The sequence below is a fragment of the Anguilla rostrata genome, chromosome 8, assembly GCF_018555375.3.
Source record: "Anguilla rostrata isolate EN2019 chromosome 8, ASM1855537v3, whole genome shotgun sequence".
NCBI lineage: Eukaryota > Metazoa > Chordata > Actinopteri > Anguilliformes > Anguillidae > Anguilla > Anguilla rostrata.
This window is the reverse complement of record NC_057940.1, coordinates 37890270-37910824: the sequence shown is the minus strand read 5'-3', so window position 1 is coordinate 37910824 and position 20555 is coordinate 37890270. Positions and strand designations below refer to the sequence as shown.

Genomic DNA, 20555 nt, shown 5'->3' with positions numbered 1-20555 from the left:
TGTTGAAATTCAGTTGAAATTTCCTGCTGCTGCTGTGGTTTTCCCCTTACCCATAATAAAATAACACAAACATTAATCTGAAAGAAGACTGATGTAAGTCGTGGCAAGTCTCCAGTTACTCACAAAGCCCGGCTTTACAGAATTACAGAGTTCAAGTCAGCACCACAAGGGGCTTCTGGTTTCTCTCCGCAGTGGTTGACTTGCCTCCTACTGAAGGAGTCTTTCAAGACATCACGACCCTCAATATAGCAGCAGTAAACTAAGTATGACAGTACCTGACATAACCCCACTCCCTTGTCATCTTGTCTTTCAACACAGATCGCTGTCAAAGGATTTATAATATCCTGTTCCATAATACCCTGTTCTCTCTTTTCATCCCTTTACAAAATGGGGCAACCGTCCGCATTCATTAGTTGAAAACAAAGTATGATGTCGCGCAGGAGGTGCCATCTTGATTTTTTTGGAAGCCTCGGTGGGCCCTTGTTATGAGCAGTTTTGACAGCTAAAAATGGCAGTGATCGCTCCGGTTAAGCACACTGACATCAGTAAAGCAGGGCTGATGTCTCCAGAGGTTCTGCATTTTTTTTATATCCTTGTTCCAGCTGTGGATTAAAGATTTGAAGAGGAGCTACTGAGCAGGCCTGAAGCCATGCGGATGGAAGCAATAGCTGTCTGGGCAAGGTGGACATGAGACACCCAAACCTGTAAACATTTAGCAAATTTAAATCCGTAAACCTTACAACCGTACCATGCAGATTAAAATGATATATTCGTGTGCACAGACATGTCTATACGTGCATTTTCCCTCCTTACCGTTTAAAATGAATGATTTATTCTGCAGTCCTGAACGCACCCAGCTGTGTGAACACGTTAACTCGGTCTCCCATTGGCGTGGTGCCTCTTGCCAGTCCCCGGCAGCTGGGCATCCGGCTAATTACATTCCGTTAGTTTTATTTTTACTTACGGTCGTGGTTACCGCCATTTTATTTCTCCTTGGCGGCTTCAGGCAGAGCCTTGCGTGTCGCCAGGAAAACTGGGTTATTCTCGCGCGGTACAACTCAAAATCTTAGCAGAAACTAGCGCACTCGGGCAGAAATCGGTCACGAGGAAGGGAAGTGCGTCCGGCCGACTTTGACCCCGTGCCGTTTGCGCCGTGGCTCAAAACCGCTTTGACAAACGGCTCTAGAAGAAATATTTTTCTGAGGGAGGGACGATCCGAAGGTTTCGGGGACTTGCAGTGACTTCGTATACAGTAACGCTGCGGCAGTCATTAACCGGACTCCACGGGGGAAAGAATAATCCTACCATCCTACCACGTCATACCAAGTTGCCACAGTGGGACTGACATTTTAAAAATGTGGTTTAAAAATGTCAGGCAGAGCTTTTTAAATAGCACACTGAAATGGAAACACATCTCCGAGCCCATCTTGGAAGAAATCCAGCCATAAGGCAAATCTACAATGCTCTCAGAACACTGCCAGATCATGTTAATAGTTCACTAAGTTCACATTATCATTTTCTACATGTGGCCATGTCCATAGAGAAACTTGGACTCTCATTACAGTACTGATCAGTTTTGCCCAACTTTTTTTTTTTAATCAATTGTTGCACAAGGGACTTGCAGCTGAACAAAGTGTAAACTGTCCCAAGGGTCCAGCATTGCGTTTGTCCAGTACAGTAAAAAAGAGCCATCGTTTTGCACTTGTTTACACTTTTTAAAATTTTATTACATCCTAACAATTGTTTTGCATCCCAGAGCGGAATTAACAACTTTTACATTTAAGACAATGTTTTTTTTCTCCCATAAATAACACGGAACAAGCATATTACAGCGATAAATATTCATTTACACACTGTAAAATTCTCTGTATTACAAAATACAGTATATGTATAATGCACTTGATATGACCAGGGAGAGGATTTCACAGACCCTGGCTCGTCCTGAACTAGATATATAAACAGTGATCTTGATCTGAATGTGTTGATTTTCTTTTTTCATAGGCCAGGACTAATCCAAAACTCGTGAAACCCCTCCCCCCCGTCTTCTCCCCTCAGATTTCATAGTTGAATTCCATAGTTGCATAACTATATGTCTATGTTAAGTAGAGTCTGTAGATAGAGAGCAATGCCATTTGATGTGTGGACCCACAGAAGGTGTGCAGACCTTTATTTAAAACTTATTACATTTTCAAAGCAACATCATGAGTAAGTCTATATGATCCGTCCTTTCATACCCCCTTTTCATTACATTTGTTTTGCATCTGACATAACTCGGCAGAGCGTAGTGATCTTCCCCGTCTTCATCGTAACTGCAAAGTCACGCCTGCCCAGAATAAGAACAGAGCAGTTCAGTATGTAGTCCTTTTGTCAACATATCAGAGGCAGCTGGAGGTAAGAAGGCAGGTTAATACTGTATCAAAAAGCCAGGGAATGTTGGACGCTCAAACATTATCCAGTTGTTGTTTTTTTTGTCATCTTTCTCGTTTTTCAAACATTATTGCTATATTCAGAACTCTCTGGGTCTATCTACTTTCCGTAACAGAAAACAGATTCAGGGTACACGTTGGCATGGAAAAATACTCCCCACCCCCCCCAAAAAAAGGAATGTTTCAAACTACCTAATATTTTCTAAGAGAATCGTTTTACTTGGCTTTTTAGCTTATAAAACCACAGCAAAATAATTGGTCAGTTTTGACTAAAATGTAAATCTCATCAACATCAAAAAGAAAAAAAAAAGTATTTCTCATGGGAGCCCTTTGTCAACAGTGTCAGCACTGATCATTCAAACCTTAAACAGAAACCTGAAGAGCAGCAGACAGGAATATATATATATATATATACGGCAGACATGTGTACAAAAAACTGTACAGCCAACTCATCATCAGTGACCACATCGCATCTGATTGTCAATATTTAAACACATAATCAACATGATACGAAGTTGTGTCAAGCCATACAAACGGCTGTACCGTTTACTGCGCACACAAAGCCTCTCCCTTGTGTAAACCCAGGGGCCACATTGTTAAAACCTCAAGAACTCCGATCCGAAAGCCGAACCTTTCGCCGAATTTTATCGAGGCTGTAAGGGTGGGATTGAATGCCTTTTCAGACGTAAATGGTCAAAATGTTTCTTCCCTAGCAAAAATAGCAAATGGCTAACTGGCTGTTTAAATCCAAAGCAGTGGTGATATCACTTTTCTGTATTCGCGTTCGTGTTAATATGAACTCGGGCGTGGCCGTATCGCCATTGGTGACCTCTTATCCGTTCTGTACAGCGACGCCACGCGACGCCGGTTCTGAAGGAAGACTATCCAGCAGGTTTGACACTTCCAGCGCTCTCTGCAATCCGGTCAAAATGAGGACTGCGCACTGAGGTAAGCTGAACGGTCAGTGTGTTTTGGGGTGGAATGAAACCCTTCAGACGCAGCGGGCTTCGGAGACCTGGGAAGGGTCTCTTGCTATGCACTGCGATAGGCAGGGCTACTGGGCGGGGCAGCGCAGGAGACCCCCACAGCCCCGCCCAGCGGCAGAATTCCAGCAGGAGCCGCCTTAAACCAGTCAAGGCTGAGGACGGGGCGGACCCCTGGGCTGACCGCGCCCCCTAAACACAGTGTGCTTTTACATCACCGTCCGAACACCCGCGTCACCTGGGTTACGACCAGCATTTTGGAAACTCAAGAACCCGAGTGCATAATCGGAGGAAGTCAAACACTTTCCAGCAGAAAAGGTGAAGATGGTTTTATATGACCAGCATCACTCTGCATTGGCACAAAGTACATGTGTTCACCGTTTCAGCAGTACTTATCACCTATCGTGTGCAGTCCAAGCAGCATGACCCAGCTGTTAAAGTATGCTGTAGTGTTCACATGAGAACTACATGGGATTCCATTTTTGGCTCACAGGAAGTCTGTACTTTTCAAATATCTTCCCACAAAATGATTTTATACGGTATTTGTGTTACATCAGGGTTAGGAATCAAGTGTAAACAGCTTGGAGTCATTCCAGAAACTAGGCCACTTAGGAGTCAACTCAGAGCACATCTAAATGGGACAATGAAAGATAGCGTAATAATAAAAAAATGACAACGCGATTATAACCGTTCAGAACATAATAAGATAGATCATTCCCTGTCTTTCTTTTTAGGGAGGGAGGGAAAATTGATCGCGTATAAAAAAGACTGATTGCTGGGCCACGACGATCTGCTCTGTCAGTAGTGATATTTTAGATTGCGTGAGCAATAAAGACCCTAATTCTTCACCGGATTTAATCACATTTTACTAAAGGTTCCCGGCAGAATGTTGGCAGGGGGAGGGGGGAGGGGGGGGGTGTCATGCACAATGTTTGCCGTCTGCCTCCATCTGTTGTCACGGCGGCCGAGAGCGAAAAGACGGGCGACCGAGTTAAAGGACGCGCGCCCCCCCCCAGAGGAAACGCAGAGGCCCCGCCGCCATCTCCTCAGAGGCGCGTCCACTCGAACCGGCCAATCGCGCCCCGCCCACGGCTGGAACAGCTGTCCAGCTGCGCTCGCCAATAGCTTATTCAAAACAAACCAATTCAAAAAACATCTTAAACACGAGTGTATCTGTACCTTGTGTTTTAAAAAAAAGAATGCCCTTATTTCCTTTGCTTTTTCCAAAAGGGGAAAAAACTGTAGAAATATAGTAAGATGCTTGTGAATTGTGGTAAAGTGTACCTCTGTGCATTACTACCACTGTATTGACCTGGCGTACCGAGAACAGCACTTTTGTCCCTTCAAACGCATTCTGAGCTATCTCACGATGAGGCGATGACGTTTTTTATGGCGAAGATGAACTCCATCTCCTGAACTGTACAGGTTTGCGTTTGTGACGTGAAAACACCCTGTCAGCCCGCTGTGAACTTCAGACATACCAAAATAAAAAATCATAATTAGTACCGCTTACAAGGGGGGGAAAAAAACGTACAAAGCAATAAAAAGCCCAGTTAAATGTACCGCAAAACCAGTTTTTAAAAAGGTTCCCAATAGATTCCTAATAAAGTACTGGCTCAGTGTTCCCACGCACGGGCCTCGGCCGGGGTCAGGGGTCAGAGTTCGCGGGGGGCTGCGCATCAGCGGCCGAATCTCCCCCCTGCCCCGAGGCTGTGGAACCGGCCGGGGCGCCGACGGCACGCAGGACTGCCAGAGAGCCCTTCCGCACGTTCGGGAGTTTGGCATGTCGCTGCCTCGGCGCGCAGCTCGGTTCAGTGCCACACGACCGCAAACGGAAAAGACCAGGGGGGAAAAAGAGAGAGAGAGAGAGACAAAAAAAAACGGTATATTTTAGCAGGAGGGTCTAAACCACGTTGACCCCGCCCCCCGCCGCCGTCCGCTTGCTGCAGTAGGTGGAGCCGCCGTGGCTGGCGGTGCTCCCGTTCATGTACGAGGTCTTCAGCTCCATCTGGCAGGCGGCGATGGCGGCGTTCAGCTCCACTTGCGCTCGGTGGACCACGTAGAACATCAGGCCTATGCTGATGACGATCTGCAGAGGGAGGGCGGGAGAAAGGTTTTTAGCGTGGTGCTAGCTGCCAAAGGTTACGCAGACAAAACATTGGCTCGTGTTAAGAACGCAGCGTTTCACCACAAGTACGGGCTTGGTGCTGAAGCCAAGACGCTACAGACTCGAGTCTATGATCTATGACTTCAGCTTAACATGATGAAGTGTCAGAGAAGCCGGGACACAACAGGCCTCGTCCTCCCAGGGGTGGGGGCGGGTTTTAAATCAGCCAGGTTTACTGGGTTTGCCTCAGCATTACTTCCTCCTAATAACACACCAAACGCCACAGGCTATCAGTGGCTATCAGCAAGAGATACGCATCGCGTTCCTGTGGAACAGTGTGGCCAATAATGTGGAAAATAGTCTCTGGCTCACAGGCAGCAGCTGTGGAAAAATGCCCCACTACCCCGTCCCCATAAGTATTTGCTCACTATGGTGGCCTCGCCATTTCCTCGTTCCCAGGTCACAGAACCTGGGAACGAGGCACTAGACTTTACTCGGATGTTCTGTAAGCACAAGATGTGCCCAAACAAACACTTTCTTCGCGTAATCCCCGCCCAGAAAACCACTGTTAGTGCCTTTTGAAATGCCACAGCTACCATGTAGTGTGTAACTGTGAAATTACAGTTGAGATCAGATGGATTTAACTTCTCTGGTTTTCATCTTACCAGTCCACCTCCTAACTGAACATTCCAGTCTTTAACCACATTAAATTCCTTCCAAACTGCCAAGCCTACTGTCACTGGTAGCAAAATGTTTTTAATACCTACAAAGACACCAAGAAGATATATTTTTAGTCCTGAAAAAAAAGTTTCCCCTTTTTTAGCTAGGCACACAAAGACTCAAAGACTCACATTCTAAAACTGATGCTCCTTGTGGTACAAAGAAGCACAAAGCCAAGCTGACCAGAGACATTATGAAGCTGGAATACGTCACTGGTGAACAACAAATTCTGTTTAAAACCATATTCTTTGAATTCTTAAGCATGTACAGAGCACTGCAATCACCAGAAGGACAGAACAGCCAAAGAAGGAGATCAAGCCAAAATAAGTTGAAAAGGGAGAGGATGAAGGTCTGGATTCAGTCAACATTTGTTCTTAAAATTTGTTTGACTCAGTAAGCTTGTATGCATGTTTTCCCTCACAAATCTAGTCTGAGGAGTTTGGTGATCACAAAAAAATGTACTCGCCGCACTGTTGAATTTTTAAAAGTAGGATTTGCATTTATTCAAACTCAGACCGAAGCATGAATGTTGACTGAGTCCAGCCAACGGTATTCTAGGACCAGCATCCAGTTTTCTGGAACGTTCTTTCCAAGGCCGGTTGTGTTGAGACCACCTGGAACGTACCTGCAGGCTGAACACGAAGTAGCCGCTGACGCTCTGCTCTGCGATGACGTCCTCCATCGTTCGGAGCGTCGTGCCCAGGTACGAGTTGAGGAGCTGCGTCGGCAGCAGACCCACCGACGAAGCCACAAGGTAATTTGGCAAGGACACGTCTGTGATCTGCGTGAAAGGACCAATCGGTTGGCAAACTCTCAGGTGCACAAAAAAAAAAGAACTAGGAATCGTGATTTTCAATTACTTCAAAGATCGAGTGATCGCACAACGTGCTCGATTCCAAATCGATTCCTAGCATGGGGAACAATCTGTCAGAACACATCTTGTTTGTTTTTATTAAATTGTATTGTAACTACGGAGAGGTTATTAAATTTCATGGTGCAGACAAGGTTCACATTTTGTGTTCGGGCACTTTATATTTCGCGTGAGTGCAATTTTATTTATGTATTTATTTTTACTTTGGCCATATCTCCAGATGAAAATGAAATCTGTACGGCACTTTTGGCATCTAGTTGAACTGGCGAGAATGAACAGAATGCAAAAGGAACCCAAACTATTTTCGCAGTAATGGCCTAGGGGAGGATACAAATTCTAAACATAAGTCAGGGGCTTTAAAGGGGAATTTCACTTTATAACACTTCTGGGGTCATTTTCACACCTACCCGGGCTTTTGTGTGCACCCCAGATCGTTTTTAGGTTGCTTGCTTCAATATTTAGATATTTAGATATACCTGTGTAAGCAAACCCCCATCCAATAGAAGCCCATTCAACATCAAACTCCACGTTGGACTCATTGTAAACACACATCCCTGCTTCTCATGACTGATATTGTCCTTCTAATGAATGTGTCGCCCTTCATTTCTTGATTAGTTATTTTATTTTAAATGTCTAACGTTAGAAACAAATACCTATTTTTTTAGCGCAAGTCCACATAGTAGTACGGTTTCCGGTTATTTCTTCTTCTTCGATTTCGTTTCACGGTAAGAAGAAGCGAAGCGAAACATTCGGTCAACTTAGCGTTGAAATTGAAATCGAATCATCTGCTAGCTTTTGTTTGATGCGATATCGGTGTAATAATGAGGTGCATTGTACCCGGTTGTTATAATTCCCCCATTAAACTTGCCTTGAAAGACATGGCTGGATGTAATCAGACACCCCAACATAACAGCCGAAGAAGTTCGCAAACGAGGACTAAGGGCATGCAGCGACCTCTTTGAAGCCACCGACTACCAAGGTGACCATCTGAAGCCTGGAGCTGTACCCACCATTTTCCCATCGTTGGTCAAACCGCTCGAGGTAGGTACTAAGCGGTCTGGCTAACGCTATCGCGTCTGTCTGTGATACATAGGATGTCTACGGTAACAGTTAGACAGCTTGCTGGTTATTGTTATAGGGTTGCCACTATCCATTTATTTAGTCCTCGGACATTTTCGGTTTCGCTAGCTAGTAGTAATACATCACTATTTGTACGACCAACCTAATGTTATTGTCTGCAGGTACGCCCACATAAGAAGTCGCACAATGATATGCATCCTCGAGTTCGACACTAAACTGCCTGGGTCTGCTTCCTGCATTTGTAAAGGAAAGCAACAAAACAGCGTAAAATATTAACATAATGAAACAACTAATCGAAGAATGAAGGGTGACACATTTGTTAGAAGGACAATATCAGTCATGAGAAGCCAAGGGGGGGGTGGGGGGGTTGCTTACACGGGTATATCTAAATATTGAAGCAAGCAACCTAAAAACAGTCTGGGGTGCACACAAACCTAGCCCGGGTAGGTGTGAAAATGACCCCAGAAGTGCTACAAAGTGAAATTCCCCTTTAAAGTCATTGGTGCCTGATATCCAAAATGCCCTCATTTTCATCAATATCAATTAAAGTAAGTAGGCCTAACTGTTAACTGTAACAGTAATTTTAATAGCAACCTATCTGTGGTGCAGTTTTTCCCTCCTCCTCTTCTAGCCTTCTGTTTTTATACAAGAATTTTTCTATATGCATCTCTGCCAAAAGTGAAAAGTTCACGTTTTCATTAACTATCTAGGCTAACGTTAGCTGGGTGAATGCTTCCTAAATGCTAGCTTACATTAATCCAAATAATGTTGACAACTTTGCAGTCTTGGTTAGGGTAGAGGAAACGTTCTTTTGAAGAAACAATGCATAGCAATGGCAAAATTTTAAAGATTTTGAAAAACGTAAAATATTTTGTTACCTGGCACAGATACATTTGCATGACTGTCCTAATTATGTTCTCGTTCAGGCACTGTCCTCCCTGCTCTGCTCTACATACACAGGCTATGCGGGGGAGGGGGGGAGGGCCAGCTCCCGAGGCGAAACGAGAGTCGGCTGTATGTCACTTCGACATTTAAAAGAAAAAACAACGAATACAAAAGTATAGTGTGTTGCTTATAGGAATAATCAACCAAATACTGAAAAATCTTTTGGGGCGGAGGGAAATCTATTTAGCCGGGAGTCGTGCTGAAGACGACGGGCTACAGACAAAGCGAGCAGGCGCTAGAGGTGTTAGCACAGCACGTGGCAGGCGATGTTTCTCAGAGAACGGAGGCAGGATGTCACCCGTCGGGTGCGCAGGCCCGAGAGCGCAATCCAGCATTTAGGGCAAAAACACTTCAGCAATGCGGATGTTCTCAGCGAGGCTGACGAACGCTAACATCCCCCACAGGGTTATCTGTCTGTATGTTTTTCCACGCGTTGAATTCTCGTCAGCCTTTGAAAAAATGGCCCTTTTTTTTGTGTGGGTGAGAATTGTGTGGTGTTGCAAAAGTCTCTCACTCACTACCAAGTGCAAAATGCATGTCTACATCTCTTTTGGTAAATGTTTAACTCATACCAGGCACAGATTAGCAACATTACGGTTCATACTATAGATACTGCAGCCCCACGTGTTGTTTACTAACCGGGGAAAAATCCATCAGTTTACATAATTTCAAAGAAACTCAAAGTAGTGTAAAGAGCTTTACAAATTATAATTCCCGTGGATCCAATTGGAAATATGTGCTTATATGCAACTAGATTTTTTAAAAAGTGGAGTGAGGGCGGGGGGGGGGGGGGGGGGGGGTGGGGGGTGGACTACGGGAAGGGAACAGGAAAGAAGCAAATACCGGTCCAACAGCTGCATAATGTTCTGGGACGCATTTTTCTGGCATGGTGTATACCCCCTTGGAATGCAAGGCAGGTATCTTCTGTTATTTAATGCATCCACAGCACAGGGGTATCCAGCCAATGGTCCACGGAGCAGGGAACGGGCATTATTCCTGCAGCAAATAATTCTCATTCTCAGTCACCCTCTGAACCTAATGGAGCGTTTATGGAATATTCTGGAACGATGCCCGAGGCCGCGCGTTCCGGCTTTCATTACATCTGCACCGGCTCCAAGCGTGACCTGACTGATGGAGCGGTGTCCTGTTCCTTCCGCAGCATTCCAGAAGCTGACGCTACTCTGCGCCACGGGACGTACAGGCTGTGCTGATTTTTAAAGCTCATCTTGGTTCCTCTGGGGTGACAGGACAGAGAAGGCGGCACATATCTCAAAAAATTTGACAGGTGCTGGGGGGTCTGAAGCAGCCTGATGTGGAAAAGCTGGTTAAACACTACAAGCAACATTTTACTGAAAGCCTAAAGAAAAGAACCACTGTGCGATCGCACAGCTGAAGTCGGCAACGATTGCACTTGTAAACATGTTTGGGAGCATTCAGCGCTGTGCACCTAAGGGTATCTCTTTTTTTCCTTGGAGATGTAACGCATGCCTGCTACGGTGTACCGCCACGTTTTACTTTGGAACGAAGGGCTCATGACCTGGGGGGGGGGGGGGGGGCAAGGTGGAAACAAAACAGATTTTACTAGCTAATTATTAAACCAAAACGCTGCACGTTTAAATGTTGATTCTCTAGTCAAAAGATTCATGACCCACTTCTGTTTCATTACACAGTTCTCCGAAGACGGGGAGGGGACAGGAATATTCATTTAGTATATAATGACACTTTATGTCGTCCAGGTCACAATTATGTGCTTTGCCCGTCAACGGCTGCCAAGAGATCGTTCTGCTAGCCTTGCAGTAGTGTTGGGCGCTATCCAGATTTTCACACCATCATCAGTGATAAATACTGTGCTATTAAGCTATAAATCTTTAAAAAATAATAATATGGGGTGAGCGTGTCCAATTCCCATCCTAATTTGTAATATCCTATTAACTATTTGTGGCTGATTCGGCAGAGTGAAGACATCTGCAGTTCTCCGACGAAACACGTGGCGTAACCAGATGCTTCTTTTCACACCGCAGCCCAGAGCCAAGCTCACACAGTGATGAGTCAGAGGAAGACATCTCATATGCAGCACTGGCATGCAGTGGAGGGCTCCCGATCAACCAGCAGGGGAGGGGGGGTGGGGGGGTCGCTAGACAACCATGAAACGTGGGCCTCCAACTGACTGAACCCTCCCGAAACCTGGGTGACGCAATCGCGAGTCACGCGTCACCCTCTGGGGCATTGGCCAAAGCCAGCACTGGCATGGTCTGGATTTAATCATGCATGCCCCAGAGTGTTTGAATGGGCACATCTGAAAACCCGCAGCAAGCAGCGGCACACCCAGCTGTGTACAGAGCAGGCACGCGGCCTACCTGCCTGCAAGCACAAAAGTTCCTACCGGTGCTCGGAATTTGAATGTATTTAATGGGCGAGACAGCTTCACGGTGAGACTCGCTGCTGACATGTTGCTTCAAACTGCATTCCCCTTCCTGGCAAGTCGAGTTGGGTTTGTTCTGCTCACTGCCTGGCAGACTTCACGCAAGCTTGGCCCACGGTACATATCCCAATCCCAGTTACGCTGAGCCGCAGGTTTGTTCCTTTTAAAACTCTATTTTCCTGACATTTTATTTTTCTGCTCTTCGGAATGAGCAGGAAGACACACTCAGAAGTTTAACGTGTATCCTTCTTCTGCTGTCGCAGAAGTCAGCAGGTTCTTGGGGCTTTTCTTTATGTGGCGTACAGCAAATTTTCTGCCACACTGAAGCCGTCCCTTTTTTTAAGCAACCAAATCTTGGGCCTCCATTTTGTCGCATTACTCCTGTCTAATCCGCTAGCCAACAGGATCACTTCTAACATATTAATAGTAATTAGATGCCACGTCATCACCCGTATGCATCACAATGTTATATTTGTAAATGGTGGTAGTGCTTTACAAACAAATGCGATTTAAAGGAACGCTTCTAAAATGGTGATAAAATTATAAAATGGTGCACTAAAAACTGGCTTGGATGCTATTGAAATAACACCACTGGTACTTTTATAGAGTGTGGTATACAGTATTACAGGATATAGGACCAGCCCCATTTTGCAGTCCAAGCATTTTGGGTTATCCTTAATAAAAGATACCGCAGTGCTTCATTATCCATTATTTCTGCTTCAGCTGAAATAAGTTCAGGCTACAGTAAAATGTAGGTACTCACACAGAATGTGCTTACTGAAAGCAGTCTGGACATTACCCACCGACGTGGCTGTCGTGCCCACGGGTCACACCTTCGTGCTGGTTATAAAAACGGAGATACAAAGGTGAGATTACCAGCACGTTTTATGCTATCGGGTAGGCTGTAAACGTGGAAGCACAAAAACGGGCTTTGCCTGAAAATTGCCCCAGGGCTGAAACCGAAACTCGGAGAGAATGAGAGAGAACCTCGCTTATTATTATTAACTGGCTTCATGAGAAGAATGAGAATCTGTGGAGATGCTAGCGATGACTCTCAGGACTGTTAATCCCGTCTCTTTTCTGCCAGTGGAAAGAAAAGCCATCGTCAAATACTGTCAAAGGCAATGCCGTCAAATTGTTTGATGTTTGTGGTAACTAACCCAACACAACGAGGGAGACTCCCTGGTCTGACAGAGAGCCCATGTACTAGGCTTTCAAATATAATATATCGACATTTTAGAAACTTGACAATGAAATACCAAAAGATTTCCAACTTGCCAGTTGTCAAAATAACTTCTTTAATCCTTATTTTGTACTTTCTGGAAGGTTTCAATCTGGTGCTTGTGTTCCAAGTAGCAGCCTACGCAAACTGAGGTAAAGCTGGCTGATGTCAACGTGCTGGCTAAAAAAACACGCAAGAAGGTAAAAGTGGGTTGTAAGCCGCTGTGCATTTTAATGAAACTGCAGCAAAAAAATCTAGCTGGGAAAATGGCACAAGGTAAACCACAAACAGAGATTGCATAATGCAGCAAAACGTTTACAGTACGCTAAAAACGTAAAAACGTGGGCCTGACACAAAACATTTCAGGGGCTCGGCGACGAGGCTTTCGTATCGCGTCCCTCTCATCGTTCAGAAAGGTGCCGGTTGACGAAGGCGGTGTCCTCTCCAAATGCCAGAGGGTGCACTTCGCTGGGGCGTACTTCACCTGCTGAAAGTGCAGCGAATCCATTATGCAAACAGCGTGACGGTAAGAGTAATCACGCTGGAGCCATACGCGGGCTGTCAGAGCCACCGGCCTCCGTTATCAAACAACGGCAACGGCACAAATGCGATCCTGGACCGATGGCGCTAATGTTCTCGCTTCAACAAATCTGCAATTTGTCCTTAGGCCTCGCGAAAATGCTCAAGCCTGCTGGAGGGCCGGCGCCTTGAGGCCGAGGAATCGCACGAGAGGCCAGGGCACAGCTCCGTTTCCCCCTGGGAGTCGCTTCACGCGTGTCGTACAGTCTGACACTTCTCAGTAGAATTTTAATTGTGAGTGTACTGTATATGCGGGCGGTAGGGCTGTCAAAAAAATATTCGAAGTTCGAAAACTATTCGAATATCTTTCTTTTTTTAAAGTTCGAACCTAAATGTGAGCATTCGAATATTCGTATTGGATCCCGCGTATTGTAATTAACATGCAGGCTTTAATGTCATGCGGCGAATCATGTTCAGGCACGCAAAGTTCATTTCCTGTGCTAACGTTACTTCCTCTGTCAACAAAAAACGTTCTGCCCTGGACCCAGGGCAAGTTGATCGTCTCGTTTTCCTTGCCAATAACCTCTGGTGATACTTTCAGCTCCATGGACACCTAACGTTACTGGTCAGCTAGCCTCGCGAGCCAGTCTCTTGTTTCATTTTTTTCAACAGATCTGGTCAGCTAACAAATTAGGCTAAATAATGTTCCCATGGCAGGCTATGTTTCCTCTTTTCTGAAATCTTGATAATGGGTATGAAAGTTAACTAGAGGTAATTTGTTGTTTAGGCTCGTATGCGTTGAATAGTTTTTGTGTTAAGAAATAAACAGGGATTTCCTATAAACAGTCATTTCCCTATGATTAATAAATGCCGATTTTTGGCAAATCACATCTACGAGAAAGTGCTTTATTAATTTGCGCATTAGGCTATAGAAACTGCAGGGGGCTCATTTATAAAATGAACTTGCGTGCGTACGTCAAGTGAAGCCCAGATGTAGAGCCACGACCGTTTCCACGGTCAAATCGAGTCATGTTGAAATTTTATAAATCACCACTTTGACGTGATTTTCTACACACGCGCCACACAGTTGATCTAGAATACGTTTTATAAATGAGGCCCCAGATGTAGTAACCTCGTATTCAAATTCACCGATGTCCTCTATTCTACTGCCCGCTCGTGGAAAATAACGCGTAGGCCACTTTAGAGGGAGCGTCACGTGCATATTGCGCCCGACAATAAGCAGCTTATTTTTGTGAATTATAGGCAAATGATATTCGAATATATTCAAACTCTTACTAATTACAAAAACTAATATTCAAACTCAATTTCATGGCACTTTTGACAGCCTTAGCGGGCGGATTCTGTGCGTGGCTGTACACCAGAGACAGTCATACGCACCGCAACTGCACATGGGCTGGGCCCCGTGTCAGGTTTTCCTGGAAAAAAACGCGGCCCATGGAACCGCGAATTATTCAATGGCACGTCGCAAGCTTTTCTTGCTCAGCTTGTTTTTGCTAAACACGAAGGCTGAAAAAACAGTTGTCATTATCGATCCGTAACACATCTTCACAAAACGTTAATGTTGCCATCGGAAACGACTTTTTTTTTTTTTTAAACGTTTTGGTGCGTTACACAATTCATAGCAATGACAGCAGACAGCCTATATTCCCGCTCTTCTCACAGATGCAGACAAAAATATGCTTTAGTATCTAATGAGCAACCAGTTTTCCCTCAACGTTGAAATTACTGTGCCATCCCACGACGATGGAACGCTGCTGTGACTGTTAGTGACAGAATGTTCTGGTCTCTGGGAGCAGCGCGTCAGCGCTGTGAACTGGTATGACGAGTGACGGTGCAGCTGATCCCGTTCCCCGCTGTCATCAGCGACATTGGGATTCCAGCGTCGCGCTTAGGATCGGCTCGTTCCTTAGTGCGCCGCGCTCCAACGGAGCCCCAAAAGCAAAGCGCCGCCAATTTACCACCGGACAGCCAGACAAAACGCCCCCCTCGCTTCTGAGGGCAATGTTGACATCTCAGTTCCCCCTGGAGCATAAGGCTTCATAGTGAAAACATCAGGCAAATAGTTCAGAGTTAAAGGCATACCTTTGCCATAAAAGGGGAATTTTCCCCTTTGGAGGACTTAAAGGTCCTTTCGCATGCATGCATAAGGAACACGGCTGATTTGACAACATGAAAGTGAGTTTGAGGGGGCATATTGCCATTTTATTCATATATTTATTTTGAATTTTATTCCTACACTTAAGATTTAATTGATGAAATTTTGTAGGGACACGGAATAAACAAGGATAAAGGAGTTGTCTTATATTACAGTTCTCTCACTCTCTCCTTCTCTCTCTCTCCTCTCTCCGTATCTCTCTACATTTGATATGAAAGCAATGTTTTAAATCTCTTATTTTCCACAAAATTCTTGTGACCCAGAAGATTGCTGATATCATGCAGATTCCTTCCAGCGATGGCACACAGACACAGTATTCATCACAAAATGAACACAAGCAGAAGAAACCCAACTTTTCCCTGAAAGGTCTCAAGGCATCTTTTGGCATTTTCTTTCAGTATATGGTAAACTAATCTGCTGCTTTGAAGACATAGGGTGGTGCCTGCAGGGTTAGTTTGTACTAGTCTTTCAGGACTACAGTATCTTTACAAGTATTCCACACCCCGTTATTCCACATTTGAGGAACTGATCTTTTGAGGAAAAATATACCATTACTTATTTAATTAAGACGTCTAGAGAGCTTGCTAGCTATTTAGGCGATATTAAGGTCTGGCTTTTTGAAAATATTACATTTGTCTGCTCCATCCATCCATTATCTATAGCTGCTTATCCTGGGCAGAGTCGTGGGCGGTGCTGGAGCCTATCCCAGTATGTATTGGACAAGCCGACAATCTATCACAGACATTTGTCTACTGAAAAACAAAATTATAAAATTCTAAGTACTGACCTGCACCTACTAGACTAAAAGAGGCTAACTGCCATACATTAGCAACACGGACACTATATATTAGCCTGTCATGAAGATGTCCGCAATGACAGACAGCATGACTATGACGGCATGACAATGACATGTAACTCGCAGGTGTTATGACTAGGTGGCAGTCCCTCCGAAAAACTGTACATAAGCAGCTTGAACACGCAACCAGTCGAAGTGATACCTGCCCTTTCCAGCTTAATTACAGGGTGCGGTCATGGGAAATGTAGTGATCTGTACGTGGATCTCTCGTCACCCTTCCTAGAAAGTGCAGCACGAACACAAAGCGGACAGCTGATCCTCCTAGTCCTGGGAGAACGAGGCCTGTAGGCATGTACCAAATGGTGCCCAATTACTAAAGTACACTCTTCAGCCCAACAGTGTCTCTCAGAGTAGACGGCGCCACTGCATTACATAACTTCTATTACCCGGTTTGGGGAACTTAACTCTTGCCCACGTTTTCAACTTGCTGCAACAGAGCAACGGGAGATAAGAGTTACCTGAATGAAGACGGAAAGGGCATTGAGAGTGACACCACAGAAAAACAGGCACGCCCCTTCCACATAGCGTGAGATAATGGACAGGTGCCCACTATTACATTTACGATAAGGGATAAGAGAGATGACATGAGGTTCAAATCTCAAAGGTAGAACGTTATTTTCTGAGGTAAGCAGCACACACCTTGGAGAGATAACTCTCCCACTATATCGGCGAACTGCCAATCCCATTATCAGCCAGGTTTTATATGGTTACACTATTGGGCACATTTTATCCAAGACAAAATCTACAGTTTCTTGTTGATGAGATCTGTCTGGATTTAATACTCCAGTTTATTGTGAAAAGAAATAGTCAATATTTATGATATTCAAAATATGCAATATTTTAACCAACTAAGGTGCTCATACCAACTGCAGTTTACTGAACATGCTCCAGTTAAAAAAATGTTCTGTACGCCTTTAAGGTAGGTATGCAGGATATGGTGATTCTGGGGCTATTACCAGTAACCAATATTTGCCTGGGCATATTGGTCGACACCAATGCTGATACCTCCCTACATTACAGCATAAATGCAAACAGCAAAACCACATTTTCACATTCATGGAACATGCAGCTCAGCACACGATGGAAAAAAGTGTCAGATTTTATTTGTATATTAAAATATTTCAACTGGCTGACTTGATTACTCAGCAGCGAGCATGAGTCTAGAGGAGTCTAGATACATACAGAGTCTCAATAGTTGTGCTTGTGAGTTTGGCTGGTGTAAATTAAAAATAATAAACCGTTCAGATGACTATGATTAGGCTGCGTTTGAGCATGACATTCACTTAATTTACAGCCATGGCAGCACGTCAAATGTGTTTCCTATGCATTGCGTGGAAATGTAAATATTTATCATAAACATAAATCAAAGAAGGTACGCAGTTACAGGTGTGGTGATTACATGACTGGTCACATGGCCACAGCTAATCCAAAATGAATCCTGCAAGGCCAATGTTTTACTGATTAGTGCTCAATTATTACACATACTGCATTGTCCCATCTACTTCATCTACAGTTGTGCAGGGGGGTTTGAAGTAAAACCATTTTTAAAGCTACGTAATGGCTAGAAAAGATGTGTGGCAATTTCCACTTGGGACGGGCAATATGTGAATTCATCCATCTATTTTCATAAACTGCTTGCTCCAGGTCAGGATCGGGGAGGTGTGGGGGGGGGGGGGGGCTGGAGCCTATGTCAGCAGACATTATGTGAAAGGAAAAACCCTGCCCAGGTCATGGGCAATACAGGAAGCGCTTATACCAGACTTGTAACCTGATACAGTCAAATCTTGTTCCAAACTGACTCCATGCCCCCTTGCTCAACCTAAGAAAGTCAAGGTCAATCATCTGGATGTCATTCAAAAATTTAAAGATTTTTGAATAAAGATCTTGATCTGGCAAAACATATGACAATTACAATGTGGAATATTCAACTATGAACAAAGTGTTAATAGTTCCACTTATTGGACTTGCTACTCACCGAAAACACTGCGTTTTGGAGTCCAAAGGGTATTGGTGTGAGTCTTGCTAAGGCCACAATTTTAAGTCCACTTCCTCCCTCCACAACCCTTATGACAGCACTCAGCTGTTCGCTGTTTCCAATCTTGGTTAAAACCCAGTCAGTCAATACCCGCTTGCAGACCTCATGAGCGATGAAGGTCCCAATCAGTACCCCAACCATCACCAGTCCCATGCCCAATACGAACCCATACAGGTATCCAGCAGCCACGTTGAGTACTATATATCCCCACCCGCAAGGAAAGGATACTAAAATCAGCCCAACGATAAAGAGCAGAGCTCCGACCAGGCTGTCCAAACTCTCTACCCAAATAAGAAGGTCCTTGAGGTACTGGCGGACAAGGGCCACCGACGAGAAGCAGACCGCCGTCAAAATGCACACCAGTACAGCACTTTTGAAACAACAGGTGGTGATACAGCACGGATGTCTTACGTCCCCGAGGAAAGAGATCCCCGTTTCGTTGTTGATGTCACTCTCCAGGTCCACATCCAACTTTCCACCTGCGCCTCGCTCATCAAACGCGTTGCAAATTAGTATATCAATTTTATCACAGTCCATGGATTCCTGGGATGATCTCTGTAGCCAGCGACTCAGCTGAATGTGCCCTCTTCCAGCCGTATGTTTCAGGACTTTGACAAAGAATTGCAGCGTTGTAGATCCCGAGTTCCACATAATTGCCCTTTCAGGAGGTCCTGACGTCGGGCAAGTTTTTTTTTTTTAAACAATTTTTTAAATCAAGTTACGTATCAAACGGTCCTTTATCTGAATGTTCAGTATGCAGTTATTTATTTTCCTTCATTCGTTGCATTTGTATAACTACCGGCTAGCCAGCCACGATTCAAGCTAGCTTCCATCTGACGCCGCACTGGCTGGAATCATGACAAAAATGATAACAGAGATTTCAAAATAATTCAAGTTGCCTTGTCTAAATAAAAATCTATAAGATTATGAGATTGCAAAATGTTTCATTCTTAGCCAACTAGCAATCCAAGAAAAACACTAGCTAGCTAATCGCCGCACAACGAGACGATTATCCAGATAGCTTAGTCAACAAAATCAATTCTCAATATATTGACCCGCTCCCTGTTTCAATCACAGGGATTCATCCTGAATATGAAATGGTTGAATTTATCTTGGGTACACCAGTCTAGAATCATGCCAGTTCAAGGATTTGTGGTATTGATTTGCTGGCTTGTTATCCGACGTTGAAAAAAATGCCATATTCTCAGTTAACATCGCAATAGAAAGCACTGGTATCATCGGAAGCCGTTTACTAGTTGGTCAACACGAATTGACAGCTAACGCTAGTTATGTTTAAGGATCTATATATTGCCAGTGATTAATCTACAATAGCTGACAACGAATCAAAGCAATGCTGTAACTTTTACGGTTCCTGGCCGTGTTGCATTAGCTAGCTACCCAGCTAAATCATTGCTGTGCTCTCCACTCTTCACCCGCCTGCTGCAAGTCGTGCTATCCAATTTAGCGTTTCTGTCATTGCACGAGCTAGCTAGCTAGCTAACTAACTACTGCGATTTCATCGGTTCAAGAAGAATGACTCTGCACTGAAGTTTGTATGCTTGGTTTTTAAACCAGCTACCTAACGGAGCTCTAATTCTCACTTCGCCAACTGAAGCAAATGCTGTCGATGCTGTTATTGAAAGCAGTGTTTATTTTCCCAGAATGCCAAGTGCACAACCCATGTGACGACAGCTTAAATTCACGCGATGGTGTGCATCGCGAGATTGACCACATTACATTTCATAGATTGAGGTATTTATGTCAGTCTGTCCACATATATTATTGCAATAAAATGTATTAACAGTTAACAATTTAATAAGGAACACACCAGGCCTCCATAAAGACGATGATAAGTTAGGGAGGACATTTGCTAATTTACATATTCAGTGAAAACGGGTAACTTGTCAACAGTAAGGCTACCAGCAGTGGCAAAGTGGAGTTGGCAATTAAACACTATTCTCATATAGCATACAGTAATTTGTACTGTTAGTACAATTATGTCACAGAAAATTGTACATATTTGATCTTATTGTGCGCTGATTGGAATCAAAAGACATCCGTGGTGTTTTGTCAATTGCAACAGACATCTGACCTGAGTTGAAAGTAATATATTGAAATTGAACATATGGACCACTGGGCTCCATCTGAACCATAACAGCTGTCCCTTGTCCAGAATAATTTCTTTAACTGATT

General features: G+C 44.3%; 1 protein-coding gene across 4 annotated transcripts; it reads right to left on the bottom strand.

Annotated features, from left to right (window-relative positions):
- Positions 1-1702: 1702 nt before the first annotated feature.
- On the bottom strand, positions 1703-20039 carry tmem64 (transmembrane protein 64). 4 transcript variants are annotated; one of them, XM_064348153.1, is made up of 3 exons: positions 18774-20039; positions 6862-7017; positions 1703-5498 (listed from the first exon to the last, which is right to left on the bottom strand). In XM_064348153.1, the coding sequence occupies exons 1-3, from the start codon at positions 19011-19013 to the stop codon at positions 5313-5315; spliced, it is 582 nt and encodes a 193-aa protein (XP_064204223.1). In that variant the 5' UTR covers positions 19014-20039; the 3' UTR covers positions 1703-5312. The 4 variants fall into 4 exon arrangements, with proteins under 4 accessions (XP_064204223.1, XP_064204220.1, XP_064204221.1 ...); XM_064348150.1 differs by having other exon boundaries at positions 18303-20038; XM_064348151.1 differs by lacking the exons at positions 1703-5498; positions 6862-7017 and adding an exon at positions 9957-13263 and having other exon boundaries at positions 18303-20039.
- Positions 20040-20555: the final 516 nt, after the last annotated feature.